The sequence below is a fragment of the Marmota flaviventris genome, chromosome X (genome assembly GCF_047511675.1).
Source record: "Marmota flaviventris isolate mMarFla1 chromosome X, mMarFla1.hap1, whole genome shotgun sequence".
Taxonomy (NCBI): Eukaryota; Metazoa; Chordata; class Mammalia; order Rodentia; family Sciuridae; genus Marmota; species Marmota flaviventris.
In genome coordinates this window covers 120,555,902-120,580,684 of record NC_092518.1, presented here as the reverse complement: position 1 = coordinate 120,580,684, position 24,783 = coordinate 120,555,902, and the positions used below count along the sequence as shown (strand labels likewise).

The 24,783-nt window shown below is 37.4% G+C and overlaps 1 protein-coding gene across 2 annotated transcripts in view; it reads left to right on the top strand.

The window, feature by feature from the left end:
• Fgf13 (fibroblast growth factor 13) overlaps positions 1-24,783 on the top strand; it is a 509,017-nt gene that overhangs the window by 307,216 nt on the left and 177,018 nt on the right. The window contains exon 3 of one of the 2 annotated variants that reach the window (XM_027940173.3): positions 4,368-4,535. The exons of the other annotated variant lie outside the window; for it this stretch is intronic. Coding sequence (XP_027795974.1) covers positions 4,368-4,535 — 168 coding nt within the window. The remainder of the gene's footprint in view (positions 1-4,367; positions 4,536-24,783) is intronic. 2 annotated transcript variants of the gene reach the window in all.

Below are 24,783 nucleotides of genomic sequence, written 5' to 3'. Positions count from 1 at the left end.
GTAGTCTACCTTTAGACTTTCTGACAAACATGCCAGAATCCTGGCTTCTGGGATTTTCCAATAACTTACTGTGTGACTTTTTAAAGCCATTTCCCCTTTCTAAGTCTTATTTTTCTTGTTTTAAAACAAAAAGTTTGCATTAAATTTTCTCTAAAGAAATTTTGTTTGGAATGACATGGAGGATTACATCATATTACTAAATATTTTGCTAGCTGTTTTATATCAATATTTGTTGATATGTTTTTGTACACTAAGAGCTGGACTTACTAAATATGGATACATGATGAACTTTTTAATTAAAAAAGGCAAAAAAAAAAAGGCCAGCCTGGGCAATTTGGGGAGACCCTGTCTCAAAATAAAAATAATAAAATAGGCTCAGGATATAGCTCAATAATAGAGTGTTTGCCTAGCATTTGTGAGGTCCTGAGTTCAATCCACAATGGTGCAAAAAGCAAACAAACAAAAATGCATTTGAAAGATATAGTATATTGAGATTTTAAATATTTATGAGAGGTTAAATATTGCCTAAATTGGTATTTTCCTTTTTTTCTAGATTGAAATGAGAATATTTCTGTGAATATGAGTATCTTAGGCCTGGTCAGCAGGCTTGGACTCTACCAAATTCTCTTCTCTTATCATGACTGCTCCTTGTCCCTGACCTTGATTTTTGGTAATTGGCAAGAAGCCTACTGAAGGGTGGGGATAGTTCTGTATCAGTCCAGTGTTGTTGCTGAGAAATGAAATCTAGATGCAGGCTTACCCACCTAATGCTTACTTGAGAATACTCTTATTGTAATGGGAACTAGCTCCTGCATAAATTGTGCTTATAACTGTAATTCTACCACTAAGGTCACTTATTCTTGTCACCTCTGTGTCTGAGTATGCCACCTGTCAGTGTCTGTGTGTCTGTGGATGTGTGGATTTGCATGGGTGCACTTGTCTCTTCTAACCCTGTGCTACTTATTCCTGTGGTACTTTGGAATCCTGACAGGGTGAGCTGTGTGGTCAAGACTGAGGGTACTGCTTTGTCAGTGAAAATTCTCCAGAGGCATACCCCTTTGCAGCTATTCTCATGCAGCCTTTTGAAAAGGATGGGGCTCCTGGATATAGAAACCAACCATGAGCCAGTGTTACCACCTTATCTGCCTTGCAGAGTCAAGTTGAACCTCTGAAAGAGGAGGAAACTTTGTATAATTCCAGTGTCTACCTAATCAATGGAGATTTTTGACCCTCTAACCCCACCAGGATTGGATAAATCTATGGTTTGAAAGGGCAAGAGTTTTCACTGAATGAAATGTGAACAAAAGGTTCCAATGAACAGAGGGAGGAGTCAGGATAGAGGTTGTGGGCAAGAAGGGAATTTACCAGAAGGGGAGAAATGGCTGAGAACAGTGGATTAATCCAGGAAAAGAAGAATCTAATTTTTCCCATTTTGATGAACTGAATTCCTTGCAACCCCTTACCTTTCTAGAACTGGTGGCCCTTGGAAGCACAGTATCTTCATCCCTTCCTTAGGGAAGTAGAATGAAGCTTCCCACCTGCCTTAGTGCTGGGGTCCTGTGGGAAATCCCCTTTCTTTCCTGTTGCTGTCCATTGCACATACAGCTAGTCTCCCACCTGAGGAAGTCCTGGGAATAAGAGGGTTTCATATAATAGTTTTTCCTCCAAAATAACTTTAAGGTCAGAGATTTTATAGACCCGAGTGAGGTGTGTTGCTTATACAATGCCCTTTCTGGTTAGAAAATCCAAAATGTTTCTAGCGCATGTGTCAACATAACATCAAGCTGCTGTGAAGTTGACTATTCTTTCTTTTTTTCTGTGTTGCCTGACTTGACTGATGTTTGAGGCGTTGAGTAGAGAGACAGTCTGTGACCCAAAGCTGAGCCATTAACTCCCAGATGTTCACGATTTTCAAGGAAATGTTCTGTGCCGGTGGTTATTACTCAGATGGCTCCTTAAATGCTCTCATCTTGGCACCTTTTGCACTTACTAAATTCAATTTGAAGAAAGAACAGGAGAGAGGGGGAATTTTGTGGTACACAGTTATCCTGCACTTTCATGACCTTCATGCTTTCTTCATCATGATGAATTTGGGGGTTAGCCCTGTATCAGTCAGCACGCAGCTTTTGTTGGAATTTTGTTGTATGTTACACATAACCAGTTGTATCTAATTAAACAATAATGATGGCAGTGTAAGGCATTTTCTGGGAATTAATGACCAGCTGGGAAAAGCTGATGGCTGGAGAGTCAGCCAAAGGCTATTAGTTTTGGTCCACCATTAATCTCCCAAAATGCCCATTTGTGACATCATTGTTGCTATTGAACAATGAAAATGGAAGACAGTTTACCAATATATACATCATGTGCTCCTGAGCAACACCTTTCCTATGCAATCTACAAAAGTCATTTTTTTTTCTTTTTTATCCTCCAATTGCCCTTTAATCTTAAACTGTGTTTTCTATATAGTACTTCATGAAAATGGATTTCTCAGTTTTCATATAATTGTGGGTTTTTTTAAAAAAAGTGTTCTAATTTGGGGAGTTTTCTTTAAATATTTTGGATGGTAAAAATCAGAATTTGTTTTCAGCTGTGATGCTGAAATTTGATAAGTGTCTATATTATCATAACTATCTGCTCATGGCAGGAAATGTTTGCACATGTTTTGAACAGCAGCTGTTGCTAGCAAAGATGTGTATCCCACAACAAGATCTTAAAAAGTTGCAGTAACATCCCTGGTAGATGAAGGGAACCCTGTGCTGGGAAAAGCTGTGCTGGTGTATCTATAGAATATTTTTGATTACTGCCACTGACTACTAGAGCAAAATAGAGAACTGACTAAAATATTCATCACTTTCTTGCATAATTTAATGATTTATAAAGGATGACAATGATTCCAAATATAGGCAATCTATCAAGAACTTGTTCCAAACTCATAATATGAATTTAAAAGTTATGTTTGTTTTTAAGCTATTTTCCCCCCAATATGAAAGGAAGTTGTTAAAGCCCATTAAAATCCCAGCCAATGAGCTAGGAATGGTTTGCCAAGCACAGAAACTTCAGATCCCATCTAAATTCAGCCATAAACCATTTATTTTTCACAAACACCACAACATTATTCTCCCCATAAGAAATCTGCTGGTGGTATCTGTCCTCCTAAATGCATGTTAAGTGTATGCAGTTGGGGGACAAGAATGAGTCATCAAATCATTAATCACAGCTTTGCAGGCACTGACTCACTCCTGGTGAAAGGGAATAGGCTCATTGGGAAGAGTGTGAAAGAGAAAAAAAAATCCATTCTGGGGTTTGTTCCCTGTTTCTGCAAATGCAGATCCAATTTGTACCCACTTTGGTGGGTGGTTTGCTGACTATAGGATGTAGCAGTGGACCCTATGAAGGCAGACTTCTGGGTTTTACAGGGAAAACCACTGGTGCTACACACGCCTACTTAGGAAACACACATGGGGCCTAGAAAGCAAGGGCAGACTGAGAGGAGCCTGGTGTGTATCTACAAGGCCAAAATTAGTAAACCAGGCCCTGCTCTTCCACAATCCAATAAGGTAGGTCTTTGATCCATTGATTATTGGGCTATCATCCAGAATCTGTGGACTTCATTAATGGTTTTTGAACATCTGAAGGGTATTTATCATGGCCCCAGATCTCTTTGGAAACCAAAGAGCAGAATCCTATATACTTCTGTCACACTCAGTATACATCTCTTGGAAGTTAGGCCCTCACCAAGAGCAGACCAAGAATCATGAGTTGACTCATTGATAATTGGTCAACATTAGGCAGTTTAATATGTAGATATTTATATTGCATCTCAAATGGAAGCATGTGAGCTCTACATGGTGATAATTTACATACAGCATGGCTATTGATATTAAGATATTTTATTCATTGCAGGTACAATTTAAAATTGTTAAATTGCACCCAGTGCGATGGTGCACACCTGTAATCCTAGCAGCTCAGGAGGATTGCATGTTCAAAGCCAGCCTCAGCAACTTATTGAGGCCATAAGAAACTTAGTGAGACCCTATCTCCCAATTAAAAAAAAATAAAAAGTGAATGGGAATGTGGCTCAGTGGTTAACATGTCCATGGTTTCTATCCCTGATACCAAAAATAAATAAGTTACATTTTGATTTTACTATCCATACAGGTATACATGATTGAGTAGCTATCTCCAAGGCTTTAGTATTTTAAACTCATCCCCTACAAATAAAATCACCATTATTCTAAGTGTTTCTTTGAAACTTGTGTAGGAAATGTTGTTTCATTAGTCTTTCCTTGGGTGTAGGTTTTGTTTATGATGTTCGCTGCTTTCATAAAGCTCTAACTTGAGTTCATTTTGTTATGTGGTGACCACAGTTCTGGATGACGCCCCCCCTGGCACACAGGAATACATTATGTTACGGCAAGATTCCATCCAATCTGCGGAATTAAAGAAAAAAGAGTCCCCCTTTCGTGCTAAGTGTCACGAAATCTTCTGCTGCCCGCTGAAGCAAGTACACCACAAAGAAAACACAGAGCCCGAAGGTTTGTGGCCGACACATGCGTGTTTTGCTTGTTTTCTCTCATTCTACTTTCTTTCTCTCTCCTTTTTTGTTTCTGATTGTGCATTGCCCTCTGGTGTGCTGTGTGTTGTTCGGCTCCTGCTATGACTAGGAGGCCCCCTGGCTCGCCGGTGAATGTGTTATGCAGTCTCAGATGGGACACTGTATAAAACAGTCATCTCTGGCACAGCACGCAGCATCCTCCTGCTTTTTGCAGCTAAAACATTTTCAGTTAGTGTCATGACACTGCCTGGTTTTGGCTGCCAAAGTTGCTTGCTCCTGTAGCCAACATCTGGCCAAGTCTGTTCCCCATCACCTTGCATTCCTGAAGCAGCAGTCAGCTGAGGAATGACACTCCTGAAATGAAATAATGAGAAGATTGCTTCAAATTTTCTAACTCTCCTCCACTCCATAAAGCTTCTGCATTGCTCTGGAAGAATGCTCATGATCCACGTAGTTCGCTGAAGTGGGCCCAGACTTCCCATGTAATGCACGTCCAGTTGCACTTTGCCATAGTGAATGCATGCCTGCAGGAGAGTATGAGTAGTTTGTTCTTCTTTTCAGCTCAAGTACAGGTTTGGACAACTCTGCTTGCTGTTACTTAAACTCAGATTAATAAGGTATTCCTTCTAATCCTTGTGACAAAACTCTCTCTGAGGTAACTTGCCTGACCAGAAGATATTCATTCATTTGTTCCAACATTTTTGCACCTATCAGATAGGACTGTTTTTCATATTATAAATAAAATATGGTAGGACTGGGGATGTGGCTCAGTGGCAGAGTGCTTGTCTGGCACATGTGAGGCCCTGGGTTTAATCCTCAATATTACAAAAAGAATTGATAATGTACAAATAAAATGTACTCTTTTATTGCATCTGTGTACGTTTCAACTTCAAAGATGACATTTGATCATTATAATGTGTTTGCTATTTAAATTCTTATTATATAACAGCTCATCTTTCCCTCATATGCAACACTATTGTAGTTTTCCAGTGAATAACACTGAAACTGACAAAATTCATCTGTTATTTGGTATTTTATGTACACATATGCATAAATTTGTTCTTCTATGTTTCCTAAAAGTGACTTTGTTTCTATTTGTTGCCCCTTTGCAACATCGTGAGAATCCTCACTATCACTGTCTTTCTCATCTGGAAAACACTGCCACCTGGTTTGGTTGGAAGTTTGATATGTGAGGAAATTACTACATGTGGACTCCAGTCCATGGCTTGAGAAGCAAAATTTGACATCTCAAATTTCTCCTTTTCTTTCTTTCAAATAGAGTTTTAAGTGTTCATTGGCAGAAAATGAAAAGCCTATATGTGTCTATGTTTAATTCTATTTCAGCAATAGAGTAGAGCCTTTGGATTTATTTTCCCCTACTTTTGGTACATAACCTATCCACTTTGAGTGTGAGTTCCGATGTCAACACTTATTCATCTGCAGGTGGAAATGGTGACACACTACAGTGAGTAACATCAACATATTGGTGGTTTAGTAGAGAAGATACTAACTTGATTTCGACTTTACTGAAACAAAAATTTTTGATTAGTGGCAATTACTTTACTATATATAATGCATTCCATTATTTTCTGCTTTCTTCACTCTCAAATTATATATGCATGTATACACACATAGAAATACTGTTTTGTACTTGCAAATTAGCCTGAAAAGCAAAATTTGCTTTGGGTAAGAAAAATAAACCATTTAAGAAGCCACTGAATAAATTCAGTCAAGAAATTGGTTAGAAACTTAAAATTATTTCAATAATATTTTGGATTAAAGAAAAGTTGAAAAACTAAATTTAAGACCCCACCTTTTATTGCATGCACTTTTGACAGGATCTGTTAATTTTCAAGTACCACCTGGAGTGTATTGTGAATCCTGTTGTGAATGTTTTCTGATATGAAGTATTCTTTAGAGAGCAGGTAGCAGTTAAATTCTCCTCTATAAGGTTTGGGCAGTTTTTCATCTGTCATTTCATCCATATATTGAATGACTGCCATCATATTGAGTGTGGCTGCCATCTCTTTATTCGTATACTTTGATGGGCATTGTCTTCTTTCAGACTGAAGATGTTCCTTGGCTATGATCTCCTTCCATGTCCTCTGGGGTATTGGAGCTAGTATTTCCCTTCTTATTCTTCTGAATTGTTTGTAAATCAAATTAGATTAATTAGAATTTTTCTGGGGTGACATGCTAATACTGCTTAAATTGGACTGTACTCCTTTAAGCAAGAGCCTGGAAGCTAATGGTAAACCCAGTCCTACAAATGAAAATGCTTGATCTCTGTGCAGATGAACAGGATGCAGAAGACCTTAGACGGGGCAAAAGAAAATGTGCTGTGGAACATACATTGGGTAAATAAGGAAACAATGCTGAGAAATTAACACACTTACTTCCCATAGCATACTGAATCTTGTCATTTCCAGGAGGTCAAGTAACTGTGGGTTTGGAAGGGTTCAGTGGCTATTCAGGCAACCTTGAAGATTTTTGCAAGATGGTTTTTAAATGCTATAAGGTATAGTCTTCAGTTCTCTTTCAAAGTTGCTGTAACATTTTGTTGTCATTAATAGGAATAAAAGACTTTCTTATTTATAAATGGATAGTATCTTAGATCTAAACTATGTGCATACAGTGAAACATTTATTCCTATGTGAAGCACTTTGAGTAGATACTCCATCTCTTGGTCTCTGAGCCAAAGCATGAGATCTTAATTGACATTGACTGTGGATGCCTACCAATTTCACAGCAAGAGTAGGCAATGGTTAAGCCATCCATTGTTTGATTTGTGCAATGCTAACCTGCCAGTATTACCTCTTCTAACGAGGTGGTGTCTATTCAGAAACCCTGAAGTGAAAAATGAAACATTTATTTACATTGGGAGAAAATGAAATTTTGACTAGCATAAGTTTTAGAAATGATTAACAGGTCAAAAAGGTCTATGTGTTTTATGATAAGGCTGGAATTAATTTGCTTTCCCTTACTGAATTGACAAAATCAAAATGTTTTGTATTAGTATAGATAATGTTTTAGCGTTTATTTTGGATGACAGTGGTTTGTAAGGACCATGTTATTTCCAAAGTTTATGACAAAGTAAGATTTGGTACAGATAACTTCATTAAAATGCTTCATAGTTGTCTTTTTAAGGCATTTTTGGGGTCATGTCCAGGCCCTCCAGAATCCATGTAAGTACATAGATGGAATGAAATATATCACTGGTTTTTCACTAAGGCTGAATTATACTTTGCCAAACACTAGTTTCTATTTATGAAGAGTTTATTTGAAAACAAATTTTAATCTGTTCCAAATACTTGTGATTTTCAGTGATGTGATTATTTCCATAAAAACCACTTATGATATTAGTGAGTACTTATATGAGTACTGGGATCTGGCTGAAGAAGTACATACAAATATCTGAGAGTCTAACTTGGCCTGGTACCAGCAACATCCTTTGTTATAAGAAAGCTGCATGGAGAGGGAAGATCATTACCAAATTTTTTTTCTCACTATTCCAGGAGCCTTTTGGCAAGAGAAAGTATAATCTTCATAGCTTTGTTCCTTTTTTTTTCTTTCTATGCCATGTGTGCCAAATGAAATCACTGATTAGACTAACTCCTGGAAACCAATCTATTATCAGCACAGCTCCTTATTCTAAAATGGCACTCATTGGGCTTTTTCTGATGTTTGAAGATTGTTAAAAGAATCACACCATGAGACACAAGCTTACAAGTAGATGGTGTTGAAAATCTACAGAGACAAATAAATCATGTATTCCTGGTGTTTGCTTTAGGATTGAAAATTCTGATTACAATAGTAAATTTGAAGGAATTAATGTGATGGAAGAAAATATTACCAAGCTCAGTGATTTGTCACCATCTTTTAATCAGGCATTGGTCTCTTTCCTATAGCCTGTTCTCAAATGACATATACACATACATCTCCCTGGGCTGGGGTCATCCATAACCTTTTTATATGGAGAGATATCCAACCATAGTGGCTTTTGTTGGAGCAGAAGAGACTATATACTTGAGACTGATGATAAAGTGTCATAGGCTTTACCAACCAAGAGAAAGCACAATTCTGTGCTAAATGCTAAGGGGATATAGTTTTGACTATCACAATGATGATACTCTGATAATGCCTTAATTTTTTAATCCCAGAAAGAGCATATATCACCATGAATATCAGTATTGCCAAAATGATAAGATCAGAAAACCATAGAGAAATATTATAGGGCATACTGATGAAAATGTTCTTTTCATCTTCATTTTTTCAAACTTTGTTGTCTCCTGTTGTTGTGCCTTTCTCATTTTAATACTAATTTTTCTTTTTAAAAGTAGGTCAGTATCAATTTGAATTAATAGGCAGTGTGACAAATCTAAACTACTGTTATTAAATCCTTTTGTCACTAAACTGGAATTAGGTAACAATCTCTGATACTTGACACCTGAGATGCCTTTTAGAAAAATAAAACTGAGTTCCATATCTGTCACTTTGAGGATGAGACCTGAGGAAATATCCCTATTCTGTTAGGAAAATATGGGACCATCTGTTTGAGTATCTATGAAAAGATAAAAGCACTTTATTCCAAACTGTATTATTGCAAAGTAACTATGATTTGATTGCAATTCACCCTGCCTTTGATTCATGACCTGAAAGATGGCAGAACACCAGAAAGTTTTCTTTATTCATTGAAACAAATAACAGCTTAATTGCAGAGTCCCCTCCAATAAAAATATTAGTCCAAATAAAATGTAGAAATCTGGAGGCCCTGTTGATTTAGCAACCAGTAAAACCCATCCTCTCTCCACAGAGTGTTCACAAATGCTTCTCTTCAGTTGCATATCAATTATTTCTTAGAACACAATTTGTTATGTCCTAATAACATTAGGAAACCGGAAATGGCACATGTTCTCAGTTCCCTTCTATTTCCCCTCCTTATGGCAGCAAACATGAAATTAAGTCATATTGGGGGGTAGCTTCTGCACTCTGGAAAACTCATAATCTAATCCAGGAAGTATACTTAGGAGCCCATGATTAAATTTTAGGACAGGATGGGCATTTATTATTCTCTTATTGAATATATGCATCTCAATTCAGTTTCCAGGCTGGCTTTTACAGTACAAACTAATGATCATTTGTTCTTGGAAAATATGATTTACTTCTTAAAGTAGCAGGCCTCCCATCTCTTTTGCACTTAGGTGTTCCCATCATGGTGGTGAATTTTTCTTGAGACAAAGTAATCTTTTCTGATAAATTTCTTCTCCAAGTTTCCCTTCATAATATTAGGAGTAAATATTTTTGCTGTGTGAATCCAGTGCTAATGACCTGTTTCAGGAGTTTATGTTTGATATGATGTCATTCTGGGAAACTGCTCTGAAAGGTCTACTGGATGAAGAGTACTGTGCAGTGGCGATTTTTATATAAATCACAATTGCAGTATGTTACCTGTAAAAAAATCTGGGAATTTCCCATCCATGTGGGTGCTGCCCCTTTCAAAACTATTACTTTATAGATCATGAGGCCAACATGCCCCTGGGCTTTGATGTCTCAGCAACTGCCCTTAGTGTTTTTTTTTTTTCTTCCTCTTTGCACAGCTGATTGATAAGGCAACATCTAACCTTCTGACTTAGCATAGTGTGACCAGCTAGACTGTGTTCTTCATCCATAAAAATTGATTCCCTAAGTCAGGGCCAACATGGCAGTTTTCCTTTACTAAGGAAATGCATAAGAATTTGCTGTTGCAACTACTTCAACATCCATCCCATCTTTTGTTTACAACTCCCGTTTGTTTACAACTCCTTGCCTGATCAAGTAGAATACATGAATTAACTGTATTCTTTGTCTCAGATTCTTAAATAACCATCAGATCATTGTTTTCTAGTTATGTTTCATGACACAATGATTGTATAAGATATATTCAGGAAAAGACAGATTCTACAATCAAATATGTTTCCCAAACTATATACCATCCCTAGAGAGTCATGATGCATATGAGCATATTTAAGGTTTTGAGGAGTCTTGCAGATGAGAAAGCTGTCTTACTTCAGGCAGCTCATTGTTAAACAACATCTTCTAGCTACTGGAACTTTCTCACTCCTTAACCCATTAACATCCCACAAGTATATATATTGGAAGGCTGTGCTGGCTCCACTGAGCAGTGTATTCTCATCAGAGCTGGGTTTTGACAAGTATCACACTTTTGAAAATGCTTTGCTATTCCTTCCCCTTCTCTCTGACTCCCACCTACTACATGCTACTCAAAGTGTAGTCCATGGATCAGTTCTGGGTCTAAAATGGTTTGTTTCCAGTTCATGACTACATAAGGAGTTTGTCCCAAAATGTTAATAATACACTGCTTCCTTCATCAATAAAGTATTTCTCTCTTGTTGTGAAAACTAATGTCAACTGAACTAAATTAAAAAAAATTTAGTGACATAGTTCCCAGACCAACCCTGGGTTTGTGGACTATATCTGAGTAATAACTGCTTTAGATTAGTGATCCTCAATCTTGTCTTCACATTGGAATCACCTGAGGACTGTTTAAATAATGTTGATGCCTAAGCCTCAGACCAGACCAAAATCAACAGAAAAAAAAAAAAAAAAAAACAGAAAATCTCCAAAATCTCTCATGGTGAAGGCTCAACATGGGCACTTAAAAAAAAATCTTCCAAGGTGATTCAAATGTGCTAACAGAGTTGGAACCAGTGCCTTAGAAAATAACTACCTTGGCATTGTGCCTGTTGCTTGATGTCAGCTGTCATTTCCAAAATCTTATCACGTTGATTGCTTGAGCTTTTTCAAGAGGTGCCCCATGATTAGAGGGCACAGCTGGACAGGCAGCATTTATATAACCTTTAGAACTCGTGGCTATGTAAGGTAGCCATCTTTCCCACTGCAAGCACACCCCTTTCTGAAGTTTTCTTGCCTCTTGTGTCATTCTGAGCTTTTCAGAAAAAAATAATCAGGCTTCTCCATAGGAGCGTGGTAATCTGCCACCTTGTGACCAACATCCTTTCTTGCAAGCAATCCTTGTCACACTGGATCTGCTCTCAGACTCTAGTGCAGCTTGCAAATGTAAGTGGAAGAGTTTCTTGGGACCTATGTGTGAGTGCACTTAAAGAAGATAAATAAGGATAAAAAGGATATTTTGATATGTTAGAAAAGTACTGTGGCTTCGTTACTTGATTGCTACTATTCTAGTGACATGGCAGAGCTTGACTCATTATTGAAGTATTGCCCCTTTATCATATAGACATCATCAGCTACCTCTGCATCACATCATTACAGCAGGATGCATGTGAACATTGACTTTGACCTAATTGGGAGGCTTTAATTTCTATCCATTTATTAATCATTCCTAGCATTCTAAATTACTCTGATTCAGGCATTCATTTGTTATCCTTTGCAGTATTTCTCCATGAACTGAATAAGCAGCTTGAATAATGCCCATGGGAACGTGTCAAACGAGATGTTGCATCCTGCATTTATCAACACTTACCCTTGTCTTGCCTCACAGCCAATATCCACACTCTATCACGTGAAAGTCACATGTCCACTTCTACCCAGGTGCTAGCAGATGTCTACTTAGGAGACTCAGCTATTTTAAGATATATGTTCTCAAAACAGTTCCAAGACAAACTTCAGGCATGTCAAGTTTGAAAGCAACAAACAACTTTGGCTCCAAGTCCAGGCCTTCCAGTGGGGAAGGGAAGAAATCACCTTCAACTGGGTCATGTCTCCATAGAGGGAAAACACTGAAGTCCCTTGAAGGCAGGAGCATTGAAACCCTGTCAGGTAGGAACTTCTGCCACCACTGAACAGATGAGTGAAGATACAGAAAGCCTAAGAATGTCTACAATAAATGGGCAGGACATGATTTGAATCTCACTTTTCTGGCTTCTAATGCCCATGCCCTTTACCTTTCATGGTTTCTCTCAATGCTCAGTTTTCCTCTTCTTCTCCCATATATGCATACATACGATTTTATTTACAAAAAGTGTCTTAATGTTTAAAGGAATAAAAGACTGTCAACACTCCATCCTCAGCTTTGCAGAAGGAAGGTGTTGTTGCAAACAGTAGGAACTCAGGAGTGCTTCCTCATTCTCTGGGCCTAGGGTTAGGTGGGGTACAATGATCAAAAGGAGTAAATACAGTGGCCCTTATCCTCAAGGAGCTGATGATTTATCTGGGCACACAAAGAAATAGTAGATTAATGAGTGGATAATTAAATCAATTTAAACGTGACAGAACTGTTCCTGGATTAAAGACATAAACATATCACTTGCCTTCTGTCCTTTCTTTAAGTTAGGTGATGTATCTTTCCACCTATAATAATAGAAATGAGGAAATGTCATCCAAATTATTAAAAAGCCAATTCTATAGCTTAATTTTTTTTAGTTCAATAAAATCACCACCACTGATGGAAGTGTTCAGACTTGCCCTGCAGGCTTCCTGAGCCCCATTGGATTAGATATAACCTAGAGATGGGGCTAATCACAACAGACTCTCTTTCATAACTTGTGGGAACACTGTTCTCTGGCCTATGGTAATTAGGAAAAAAAGAAAACAATAATTGAGTTATCCAGAACTCAGTATGGGGACCAGGTTTACCCAACATTGCCTTAATTCTCAGGGCAATCCTTGGAGGCAGGCAGATGTTTTCTCTTCTCCATTTGATGAATGAGGAAATTGAGACTCAGATAAGTGAAATAATTTGCCCAAGGTCACCTGGCTGGTAAATGATAGAGCAAATACTCAAATGAAACTTGGGTCAATCCAGAGTCTGTGGTCTTTCTGTTAATAGGAGAATGTGTGTCATATGTAGGGTGGGTAGCCCTATAAGGAGCTTCCATCTAGTGATGACAGTATCACTTTGCTGAGACACATTGCCTATAACCAGAGATGGAGAGACATTTTGCCTGCTGTCAGAAGAATAATAAAAAGGTAGCTTGCTTTTTGGAGAGAAGAGAAACAGTCAGATGTGATTTTAGAATGTTTCAGGGAAATATTAATCAAATTTGACTTGGGCAAAATGATTTACAATATGTAGCATTCCAAGATGGGATTCGCTCCCTGTACTGGAGTAAGCTTCTCAGCTACAGGTAGTACTTGATCACCTCAGGCCAGTTGACCTTCCACTTCCAAACTTGTCTCACATAATATTACCTGATGCCCTAAGTTCCTGTGTGACAAAACCTTCATTACAGAGAAGTAACTTAAGGCACATGAGGAGAAAGTCCTGCCAAACTGAGTTGGATCATTGTCCAGATATTGTTATTTGTGACTTTGACACAAAGTGGGATTGTATATAATGGTCAACTTCCCTCCAGAAGTATGAAGAAAGAGGTCCCAGGAATTTTCATGATGTATTCTGTGCAGGACATTGTGAACTGTGCTTTGAGTAGATGCTTAACTACCAACTTTTAGCATCTTTTATGTGTCAGTTCCTTTAGGTTTATTATTGCTAATCTTCCCAGCCACCCCATGAGGTAGGTGTCAGCAATCTTGAAAGGCATGATGGGGAAGCTGGTGTGTAGAGCTGTGACATAACTCATTCAGAGTCATACAGCTAATCAGTGTCTTAATTGGAAGTTGAAGCTTACATTATTTAGCTCCCAAGTCTGATCTTTTCCACCATACTGTGCTACCTCAGCTCCTCCTATACCCTGAACCTTTCAGTCACAAAACACAAGAAAAGAACTCAACCCCATCTTATCCATGCCAGAGGTACTAAGAAGAAAATCATAGAATTCTTTGAAACTTTCCAGGAGAATGTACTTAATGTACCCAATGGAGGATTTCCTTTGTATATTCCCCTCATCCTGGTTCAAATGGTGGCAGAAGTGATAGGCAAGGGGTTAAATAAAGTAGCATCCCTGAGATGTGTACCATGCCCTTCTACATTGTTCTGTATGAACATCTGGTTTCTGAAGATCCTGTTTGCTGCAATGCTTGCTAAATAGAGGAATGCTTCAATCCCATAGTTTACCTCATAGAACCACTAGACCTTAAAGCTGGCTTTGCTGATTCTGCCATGAGCTGCATTGTCCCAAAAGGGGGAAGGGTAAGGTAGAGTTCTGGAGCTGTAATATTTTTGGATGGGGTCCTCACAGGTAGAGAAGGCGGGTTTTAAGGTCATCTGGATTTGGCATCCCTTTTGAGAGCTCAAGAGTTTTTATTCTTGCTCTGGATTTTCATGCCAACTTTGGATTACAGGGATCTTGTGCAAAAAGAGGAGCAGCACCCCTTTTAGGATAGTTTGTCTACAAACACATGGAGATTTTAGGGACCAACATATCCATATTAGGGTTATTCACTCCTTCTGTCTCTCTCTGTATAAGCATAGGTAACTTTCCCTGAATCAGATGCAGACAGACTCTTCACTAAGGACCTCAATGGGTCAGGAGCTATCTTGGTTGACTTCTGTCAGAGTCTTTCCATTGCTCCTATAGTGACAAAGTTGATTCTCCTGCACTGCAAAACACAAAACACAGAGACAAGGACTAGGATTGTGGCTCAATGGTAGAGCATCTACAGAATATGTGTGAGGCACTGGGTTCAATTCTCAGCACCATATTAGCTAACTAAATAAATAAAGATATTTAAAAAACAAAACAAAATAAAAACAAAAACACAGGGACAAGGGAAAAGTACCCCTCTGTGGTTGCTGATCTCCATTCAAAGAGGGTCTGAACAAACACAGAGACACACACCAGTATTCATAATAGTTAATTAGGGAAATAAAACACAAGCAGAGAAGTTGTGGAGGTCACAGGGTTTCTCCACTGTTGTCCTTTTTTAGTATGCATCCAATCCAGCAAAGCCCAGGCTAATCCCAACTGTCAATAGGACACTGTGGATCCAAGCAAACCATTCATTCATACAGTAAGAATGTTTGTCTAGCAGGTTGCCTCAGGCTCTGAACAAAATCTGATTTGTTTCATGCAACAAGGAAAGAACAGAAGTCATTTCAAAAAGTGGGGATTATAGAAACTGCTAGCCAGTTACTTTTTCCACTTCTTCCTTCATCACTGATTTTTTTCTTCTGAACTCTCTTGATTCTTCTCAGAGAAGGTGTTTTGCATCTGGGTTAGAAGATTCATGAACTGATTCAGTTAATCTCTAATCAACATGCATGGTTAGCTGTTCACTTAGTGGATAATTTGTTAAATATACCCAGAATATTTGCTTGAAGAAGGAAAAAAAGCTCCCCAAAGCAAAGTAGAATACTTTGAGAACCTTTTTTCTAGTGGAGTTTTTGCTTTGGAAACAGACACTAGTGATTTAAAAGACTGTTTCCCTTCCCAGTGTGGACTTCATTTAAACATTATAGCCTTTATTTCATCCCTTCTGAATAGAACTTTACTAAACATATTTGGTTCTGGCAACAAGAAGTACTCAAGAAATATTTATCATTACAAATAATTTACTTGTCTAACAAATTTGGATATTCTGAGTTCAATGGACCATTTTCCCTAATTCCTGGCAGCAAGTGACTGTTTCTAATCACCATTAGCAGAATGGATATATTTGTCAATAGATATTAATGACTGTCTTGCATAGTGAGCCATCATGCTTGAAACTAGGAGCATCATGTCAAGATAGATAGCAACTCTACTCTCTAGAAGGAATTTAAGACTGGCAGGAAAGACAGACTTCATACTCATCTCTTATTAGCTTGTGTTACATTCAAAACCACTTTCTCATAGGCTGTAGTTGGCAAAATGGTGCTGTTGATCTCACTTGGACTCCATCACATGTGTTTGATTAGCTGATAAACTAGGGTGGTGCTGATGGTTCTAGAATGGGTTTGTATATGACAACTCAGTCCTCCTCCATTTTTCTTTTATTCAAGTCCAATAAATCCTTTTTCTGTGTCATTAATTGATTTGTTCATGCAACACTTACTGAGCAACTTTTCTGTGTGTCAGGACATGAACTTGACTTCAAATGGCTCAGAAATGAGTTTTAGGCTGGCAATAGGTATTTAAGATTTATCAGTCTGTGGCCATTTTTAAAACTGAGGAAAGATATCTCTTTGACATAATGATTCCAAATCTCTCAGGTAAATTCCCAGAAGTAAGATTGTTATATCATATGATAATAAAATTTTTAGTTTTATTATGAATCACCATAAAGTTTTCCATGATGGTTGTACTAATGTACATTTCCACCATGGGTGGACCAATGTTCCCTTTACTCCACATCCTGGCCAGCTCTTGATATCTTTTGATTATATCACATTTTGGGTTTAATTTGCATCTCCCTAATGAGAGTAATGTTGAGAACTTTTTTAATGTATCTTTCTTCATCTGAGTAGTGTATTTAGGTGCCCATTTCTTATTAGAATTATTTGTTTTCTTTCTGTAGAGTTGTTTGAATTCCTTAGATATTTTGGATATTAAAACCTTTTCAGATGTGTGGCTTGCATATGTTTTTGGCCAGTCTATAGGTTGTCTCTTCACACTATTTCCTTTTGTGTGCAAAAGATTTCTTACTTTGATGTAATCCCATTTGTCAATTTTTTGCTTTTTTGTCAGTACCTTTTGGTAAATCAGTATGCTGAAGAGTTGTCTACATGCCCATTTTTACTCAACCACTATTCACAATATTCACAAGTATTCATCATCAGATGAACGGAAACAGACAATGGTACATATGAGTGCATGTATGCATATGCAGTGGGGTCCTTTTCAGCCTTTAAAAAAAGAAAGACATTCTGACATCTGCAACAACAGGGATGGAATTGCAGAACATTATATGAACTGAAATAAGCTAAACACCAAAGAAAATACTGCATATTTTCATTTGTATGTTCAATCTAAAGTAATTGAACTCATAGAAGCAGAGAATAGAATGGTGGTTACCAGAGGCCACAGTGGGGAATGGAGAAATAATAATCAAAGGGGCCAAGCACAGTGGTGCACACCTGTAATCCCAGCAATTCAAGAGGTTTGCAAGTTCCAGGCCAGCCTCAACAATTTAGCAAGGGCCTAAATGACTTAGTGAGACCCTGTCTCTAAAAAAAAAATTTTAAAGGGCTGAGAATGTGGCTCAGTGTTAAAGTGCCTCTGAATTGGATCCCCAGTACCAAAGGGCATAAAGCCTCAGACAGGAAGAATATATTTTCTTTTCTTTCCTTTTTCTTGAGATATCTTATACAGCATAATGAATAGAGCTAATATTTGGGTACAGTACATTTCCATGTTTCTAGGGAAATGGATCTTGAATGTTCTTATCATGGATGATATCAAATGTTTGAAGTGATGGAAAAGTTGGTTGACTTGATTTGGTCTCTCACATTGTTTGAAAAATCCATATCATTACTTGTACCCCTTAAGTATATACAGCTGTACTTTGTCTACAGATTAGAACATCAAAGAATACATCAAAAAAAAAAAAAACTGAGAGCAGAGGAGACTCTAGTGAGATAGAGTTGGTAGAGAAACTAGCTCAGAAGTGAAAGAAGGAAAACCAGGAAAATGAGGTGCTAAGGAAGCTAAGGAAGGACTGGGCTTCAGGAAGGACAGGTAGATAAGAAGAGCTAAATGCAATGAGGAAATGCTAATTTAATATAAGTCTTTCCTAAATCCCTTTTAACATCTAGGGTTTGTGGTACAATTCATTGTAATATAGAACAGAAGTCTCTCCATCTCTCACATTTCGGCAGAAATAATCAAAATGGGTTGGCTCAGAATCCTTGATAGAGTTACGGGGAATCACATACCGTCTAACTGCTAATGAAAATAGGTCTTCATAAAGATGTCATTGATTTTTCTTCTCATAGTGCATCTAAAGTTTAAGTCCTTGCCAAGACCAATTTATACTTTTGTTGTTTGTCCTTTTTAATATAGTTAAGCTCACTTAATAATGTTTTCAGTAGCATAAAAATACTGGAGTGCTGGGAATTAAATTTTTAAAATTGGCATATTTTTGGAGCTATATTAATATGCTGCAATCAAGGATGATGTTACATGAGTTTCCAATAAAGCAAGTTTTTGGTTTTTTTGCCAACTTTACAAATGTGCACTCTTGCCAGCCTGTGGAAATTGATTCTTTAGCAGCAAAGGTTTCTTGCTGAATCAAAAAACTAGTGTTTAAAAGGAACAAATACACAGTTTTGTGGTAAAGAACTGTTGAGTTGACAGGATTATATAGAGTCCATATAATGAGCTGAGTTTTAATCTGTAATTTGTGAATTTGGATCCAAGGAAAGCTTCCCATGCAAAACTGGATGAAAGTTTTCTGTATGGGTTGTCCTCTTATCCAAGGTCAAATAATTCTTCCTTAGTGGCCTCAAGTGGGGAAAGAGGCTTGTGTCTTTAGTCTGAGAAAATAAGAAATTCAATTGATTCACTTTTCATAGTATAAGGGAGAGTATTTTGGGGAATATTTCTTTCTGAAAGAAGTCTGGTACTTGAATCACCCCTCTATTCAGACTACATTAAACTACTCTGCATTTCTCAATTTATTCCAGAGGCTAGAGCCACTATATACTTTTTCCCCTGAACACCTTTTTCTTAAAACAGGCAAATGTCACCATAGTAAATACAGCATTTATGTACCTACCCTTAATGACATTCAGTGTTTTTTTTTTCTTAGCATATTCAGTGATACTTTCTTTCCTGACTTTATCTCATTTGACTCTGTACTGAGACAGCATCTTGAACATTAAATGTAATTTGGGGTTTCAGTAGTGGTACATGTAAGTAAATCAAGGAGACTATATATTCCTGCAACCTGTGAAGCCTTTTGATATCCTGTCATTATTTTCTCGCCTGTCTGCTAGCCTTGAGAAAGGGTTTTTATGAGGAAGGAAGAAGATATCAGTGGGTAGAAGGAAGAAGGTCAGATTTAACAAAGAAATTGACCTTTGTGTTCTTATCCTGCTGGGAAGTGGGACAAGGAGTGGACACAGGGAACATTGGAAGCCAACCTATGCCCCTAGAGTACTCCAGATATTGGTGATTTGTCATCTTTATCCAATGGGTGCCTAATTTTTTTTCTACATAAAAGATTTGGACAAATCAACCAACACATTCTAATACTTGATAATGAATAACCTTGGGTTAAAATAATTATATCAACTTAACCTGGGATGCACATGTGAGACATAAATCCCAGTGAGGATATTTGCTAAGGCTTCTTTCTGTCTGTAAAAAAATAGTTTATATATTTGTCTGTCCTTCATTTAGTATTTCTAGGTCCCATGCTGGACTAGTGGTATATGTCAATCTGGGTGCTGTTGGCTTTTGGGGTTAGATCTTTCTTTTTTGTCAGGTGATGTCCTCTCTGTGCATTGTAGGACATATTGAGTACTATCCCTGGCCTCTACCCACTAGATATCAGTATCACTTCTTTGTTATAGCAATCAAAAATATCTTCGGACATTGTCAATTATTCCACAAGAAGAAAAAATGCCTTGTTAAGAACCCTGGACTATGTAATAACTGTGCCAACAAAATAGATATTTTCTGAAAATTATTTGAGTCAGTAAAAATGTTTCTGTTTAATCACCAGCAATGTTCTCCTTCCTTGGGCTAGCTAATATAGTAATAGTTTCAACATCATCCAAATTCTGCCTTTCTCTTGACAGTCCTTCCCCTGTCCCTCCAAAACCTAGAAGCTATTTATAAAACTTCCCAATAGAGCTTAAAGTGAAGATTTAATATAAGAAAATGGAGGAAATCAGGTTAAATTAGCATTCCACAGTGAGTACCAACTTGGTTTCTTCCTTGTGTCTATTATAGGAGATCTGGAGACGCTGGTTTTTTGTTTTTGTTGTTGTTGTTGTTGTTACTGGGGATTGACCACAGGGGTGATTAACCACTGGGCCATGTCCCTAGCCCTTTTTATTTATTTTTTCCTTTTATCAGATATATTTAATTAATTTTAAAAAGGCACTATACCCTTTTTATTTTTGATTTTGAGACAGGATCTTACCAAGTTGCTGAGGCTGGCTTTGAACTTGAGATCCTCCTGCCTTGCCCTCCCCAGCTACTGGGATTATTGGCATGTGCCACCATGCCCAGCCAGAATCCCTCCTTCTAAGAGTTTAAAGTAAAGCTCTCACATGTGAAAAGTAATGTAAGTCAGTTTGTGTCATGCCCAGGCTCATGTTTAACCTTATTCATGAAGGTCTTTTTGTTGTAGTCCTTTTAGAAAACTTGTGCTCAATTCATTTTTTCTTCAGCAGAGTTGATAATGAGCAAAGGTGAAGGTATTCTTCAATTTTTCCATGTTTTCATATAGAATTCAAAACACAGAATCTTAGATCATTCAAATTCAACTAATATAGGGTCCCTATAGTAGTGCAAAGAACCAGACTAATTGCTTTGCACAGATTATTTATTCTTAAAATAATCCAAAATAATAAGCCATAGCTTGTCTTTGCATCTTCTTGGTTCCTTTGCACTGCCAATAAGCATAAGATTATCAGGAAAAAATGAATTTTGTGAAGTTTTGCATATTTTGAGGGACATACAGGAATTAAACCTATCAAAGTTCAGAGAAAATTAATACTCCAAAGGACTATCAAAGACCAGAATTAAATTTACCTCTCAGCTAATTTAATGTGTTTTGCTTTATTTTTTTCAAAAGTAGTTATGGTTTATCTGGTTCCTGTTTTTTAGCTTTGATTTTATTTCTTTATTACAGTAAAGTGCCTTCAGTGACTTAAGTCACTTTGAATAAGGTCTGTTCCTTCCATGGGTCTTCATGTCCTTATCTATAAAATGAAAAACAACAAAACTAAACAAAAAAGGATTGAATGGGTACTAATTTATCTTGTTTCAAATGTCTCAAAATGGTACAAAATAAGACTCAATTTGTTACTTTGCTTCCTAACAATTTTATATTCAACCAGTTTGGAAATAAGACTCATAAAATTTTCATATTTTTGCTATCTTTATTAAGCAGGAGGACTTGATGGCTATGGGCCATATTCTTATCAAAACTTGTGATCTTGATTCTTGACTGGCTTGGAGAAGAGTAAAGCCTGGGCCTAGTGTGGCTATGAGAAAAGGAAAAGTATTATTTTCTGAGAACCTGACTGTCTCCATTTCAGATTAGTTAATATGATCAAATTAGACTCCCAGAATTTACCTTGAGGAGATTTACGAAAGCATGTCTTACCTGATGACCCTTTAACTCTTTCTTTTAATGCCCCCAACCTTGATGTCAGGAAACGAATGATGTTATGATCCTGATGGGAATAACCCCCTGCTTTGTGTTCTGTGTCATTTTGTGAAGAAATACTTTGGAGTAAGGAGGATTCCCTCCTCACTGGCAGAAGATTAGAAGCTGGGACTGAGAGAGAATGCTTACTGGTAAACCAGCACCCCAACCCTTTGCTGATTCAAAACCATAGACATCAAATTTCACATCATTCCTCAATTCACCAGCCACCATCTTAGTGCTGTCTTGGCATTTATGCTTTCCTACCTTTAGCCCCTTCCTTTTCTTCCAGATACACAGGGACAGTCAGGTATGGAAAGGCACTATTCTGAGAGAAGCTAGGTATGTGCTAACTTATCTTTTTCCCTTTCTTCTGGAAACCATTTTCATTAATCTCCCCTGTGGAGAAATACATGGAGGTAGGGGTACTTGTGCACATTGAATCTTAACCATCCACCTACTTCCATGTTTGCCTATTTCTATTTGAAAGTGAATAACAGTTCACATCCTTCCCATGTGTAAACTGTTCCCAGATAAGCAGTAGACACAAACAAAAGATATGCAGTTTCCTGCATTACCCAGATTTCTGTTAGGTGGTAGCTTCTTGTCCTTCCAGAGAATCAGCCCCAGTATTCTATGAGCAGCACAGCTCATAATCCCTGATATTTTTTTATTATTCTGAATCCTGATTGTTTGGAAGTTGGAGAAGTTTAATGAATAGTTAAGAAAATAAAAGTGATATTTCAGTTGGAAGGGAAACTGAAAACTTCAGTGGAATATCACATAAAGGCAGATTTCTATCTCCCTCAACTCTGTCCCCAGCATCTTGTTTTTGGATTTAGAGGAGCAATCATTATAACCACCATTTCTTTGAAAATCTAACCTGGACCAGATATTTCCTCAAACTTCTCTAATCCATATAGAAATCTACTAACATAGGTATTTTATTCCAAATTCATACATAAGGAAACTGAGGCTCAAAGAACTTAGACAAGGCAAAACTAGGGAATCCAGTAGGCATTAAAAAATACAGCGTGACTTGCAACTGTAAATAATCTAAACTAGATGGCTTTTCCATCTGGAGTGTCACCTAGGTTGGTGTCTTCAACTGTTGTTTAAGATGTGACTAAATTTATATTCTCTATTTACAAAATATTTTATTCTAGAGTAATAGCTATATTAGACACACAAAATGCTGTATTGTTGAAGCTGTTGTGAACTATAAATATGGTGTCTGCATACATATGCATTCAAATCTGTTGGTCCATAAATAGAAAGCACGATTTATTGAATATCTTCATATCTGGACTTTTTAACATGAAGTTTTTCTCTTTTAATGTGGGAAACATAGCACATCCCTGTTACTTGGTCAGGTTCAAAACTCTTAAAAGCCTTCTCAAATCTAGCCTTTGTCTCAGCCTTCCCATGTCAACTCCTAACATTCCAATTCTGAGATGCTCTTGCAATCAGACTCTTAATCTCAATTTCCCAGCACTTGGCTGAGGCCTTCCAGCTTAGTTCTTACCACTACCTGCCTGAAATTAAAGAGTTTCTTTTTTTTCACCTTAGAATGCAGGTCATTGGTATCTTCCTGGCATATGGAAGATAATAATACAAACTTCTCAATCAAAACCACATGCTGCTTGCTGCTTTAGATAGCAGGCAGGGGACTCACCAAGTAAATAGAACCCTCTGTTACCTCTTAATACCCCAAAGAATACTTTTTTAGAATTGAAAAATGCTGTGTGTTCCACATCCTTGTTAAGGGCACGTTTGTCTTACTAGTAAGTCTAGTAAGTCACTTTCCACTAAATGTGTCGCACAATAAAGTCTGTCTCTTGAGTGATGTTTTTCCTTAATAGAATTTTTAAAATGCAGAGCGAACAATAGATTCATTATTTCATCAAGGCAATTAGCCTCCTCATAGAATTTTTCTGTAGGCTACTTTGGGTTAAAAGTATTTTTCTGTATTTTTATTTCTAAACTGTGTGAATCTATCCATATATATCATTTTCTCCTAGTACCTTCTGGTGAATGCAATTAACTATAGCATGATACATTGTATATGATACTGTGAATGACCTTCAGAATATTTTTTTTAATTTTTTTCATGAGAAGTCTAGTGGAATGGCAAATACAGAACTGGTTGCTGAACAAACCTTCTCTGACACTTACCAGCTGGGTGATTGGTGGCAATAAGAGGGAAATGAGACAATAATAGGATCAAATATAAGATGTTGTCTTGAGGGTTGACTGAGCATAGGCATGAAACATAGCGTTAAATAAAGGAGAATGTATTATCATTGTTGTTATGAAACATTATGATCATTCAGCTCTGAAGGAATCCATTCTCATCACGCCATCCTTAAGCCTATCCAGTCATTGCTATGTATAAATGGACTTTCAGAGTCCTTGCTAATTTTACCTTCTTTCCCAAACTACTCACTAGGACCTATTTTTTTTTTTTTTTTGAGGAGTCGGGGAGCAATGATTGAACCAGGGGCACTTAACCACTGAGTCACATTCCCAGACCTTTATATATTTTATTTTGAGACAAGGTCTCACTAAGTTGTTTAGGATCTTGCTAAGTTGCTGATGCTGGCTTTGAATTCATGATCCTCCTGTCTCAGCCTCCTAAATCTCTGGGATTACAAGAGTGCACCACTGCCTCCCACTGGAACCTATCTTAAACTTTGCTTCTAGACTGATTTCTCAGTTTCACACATTCTGTCCCTGGCATTTAATAAATGCTAGTCATTCTATTATTATTTAAATGGTCTTTAGTGCAGCATTTCCTAATATGTTACCAGAATGAAATGTTCCCCCCAGGAAGGGTCCCATGAGTAAAAGCTGTTGGAGGAACAGCTGCTTGCAATATCTGTGCCCTGGAGTTTTACACTAAACAATAAAATATTTAAAGACTGTGAAGAGTCCTATGTTATTTATTTTATGTCTATGATTTTTTTTTCAGTCACAAAGTTCTGCCCCTCACCATGAAAACTCTTCTGTTCTTGCTGACTTCCTTTCTGTATTCAGAACTCTTAACATTC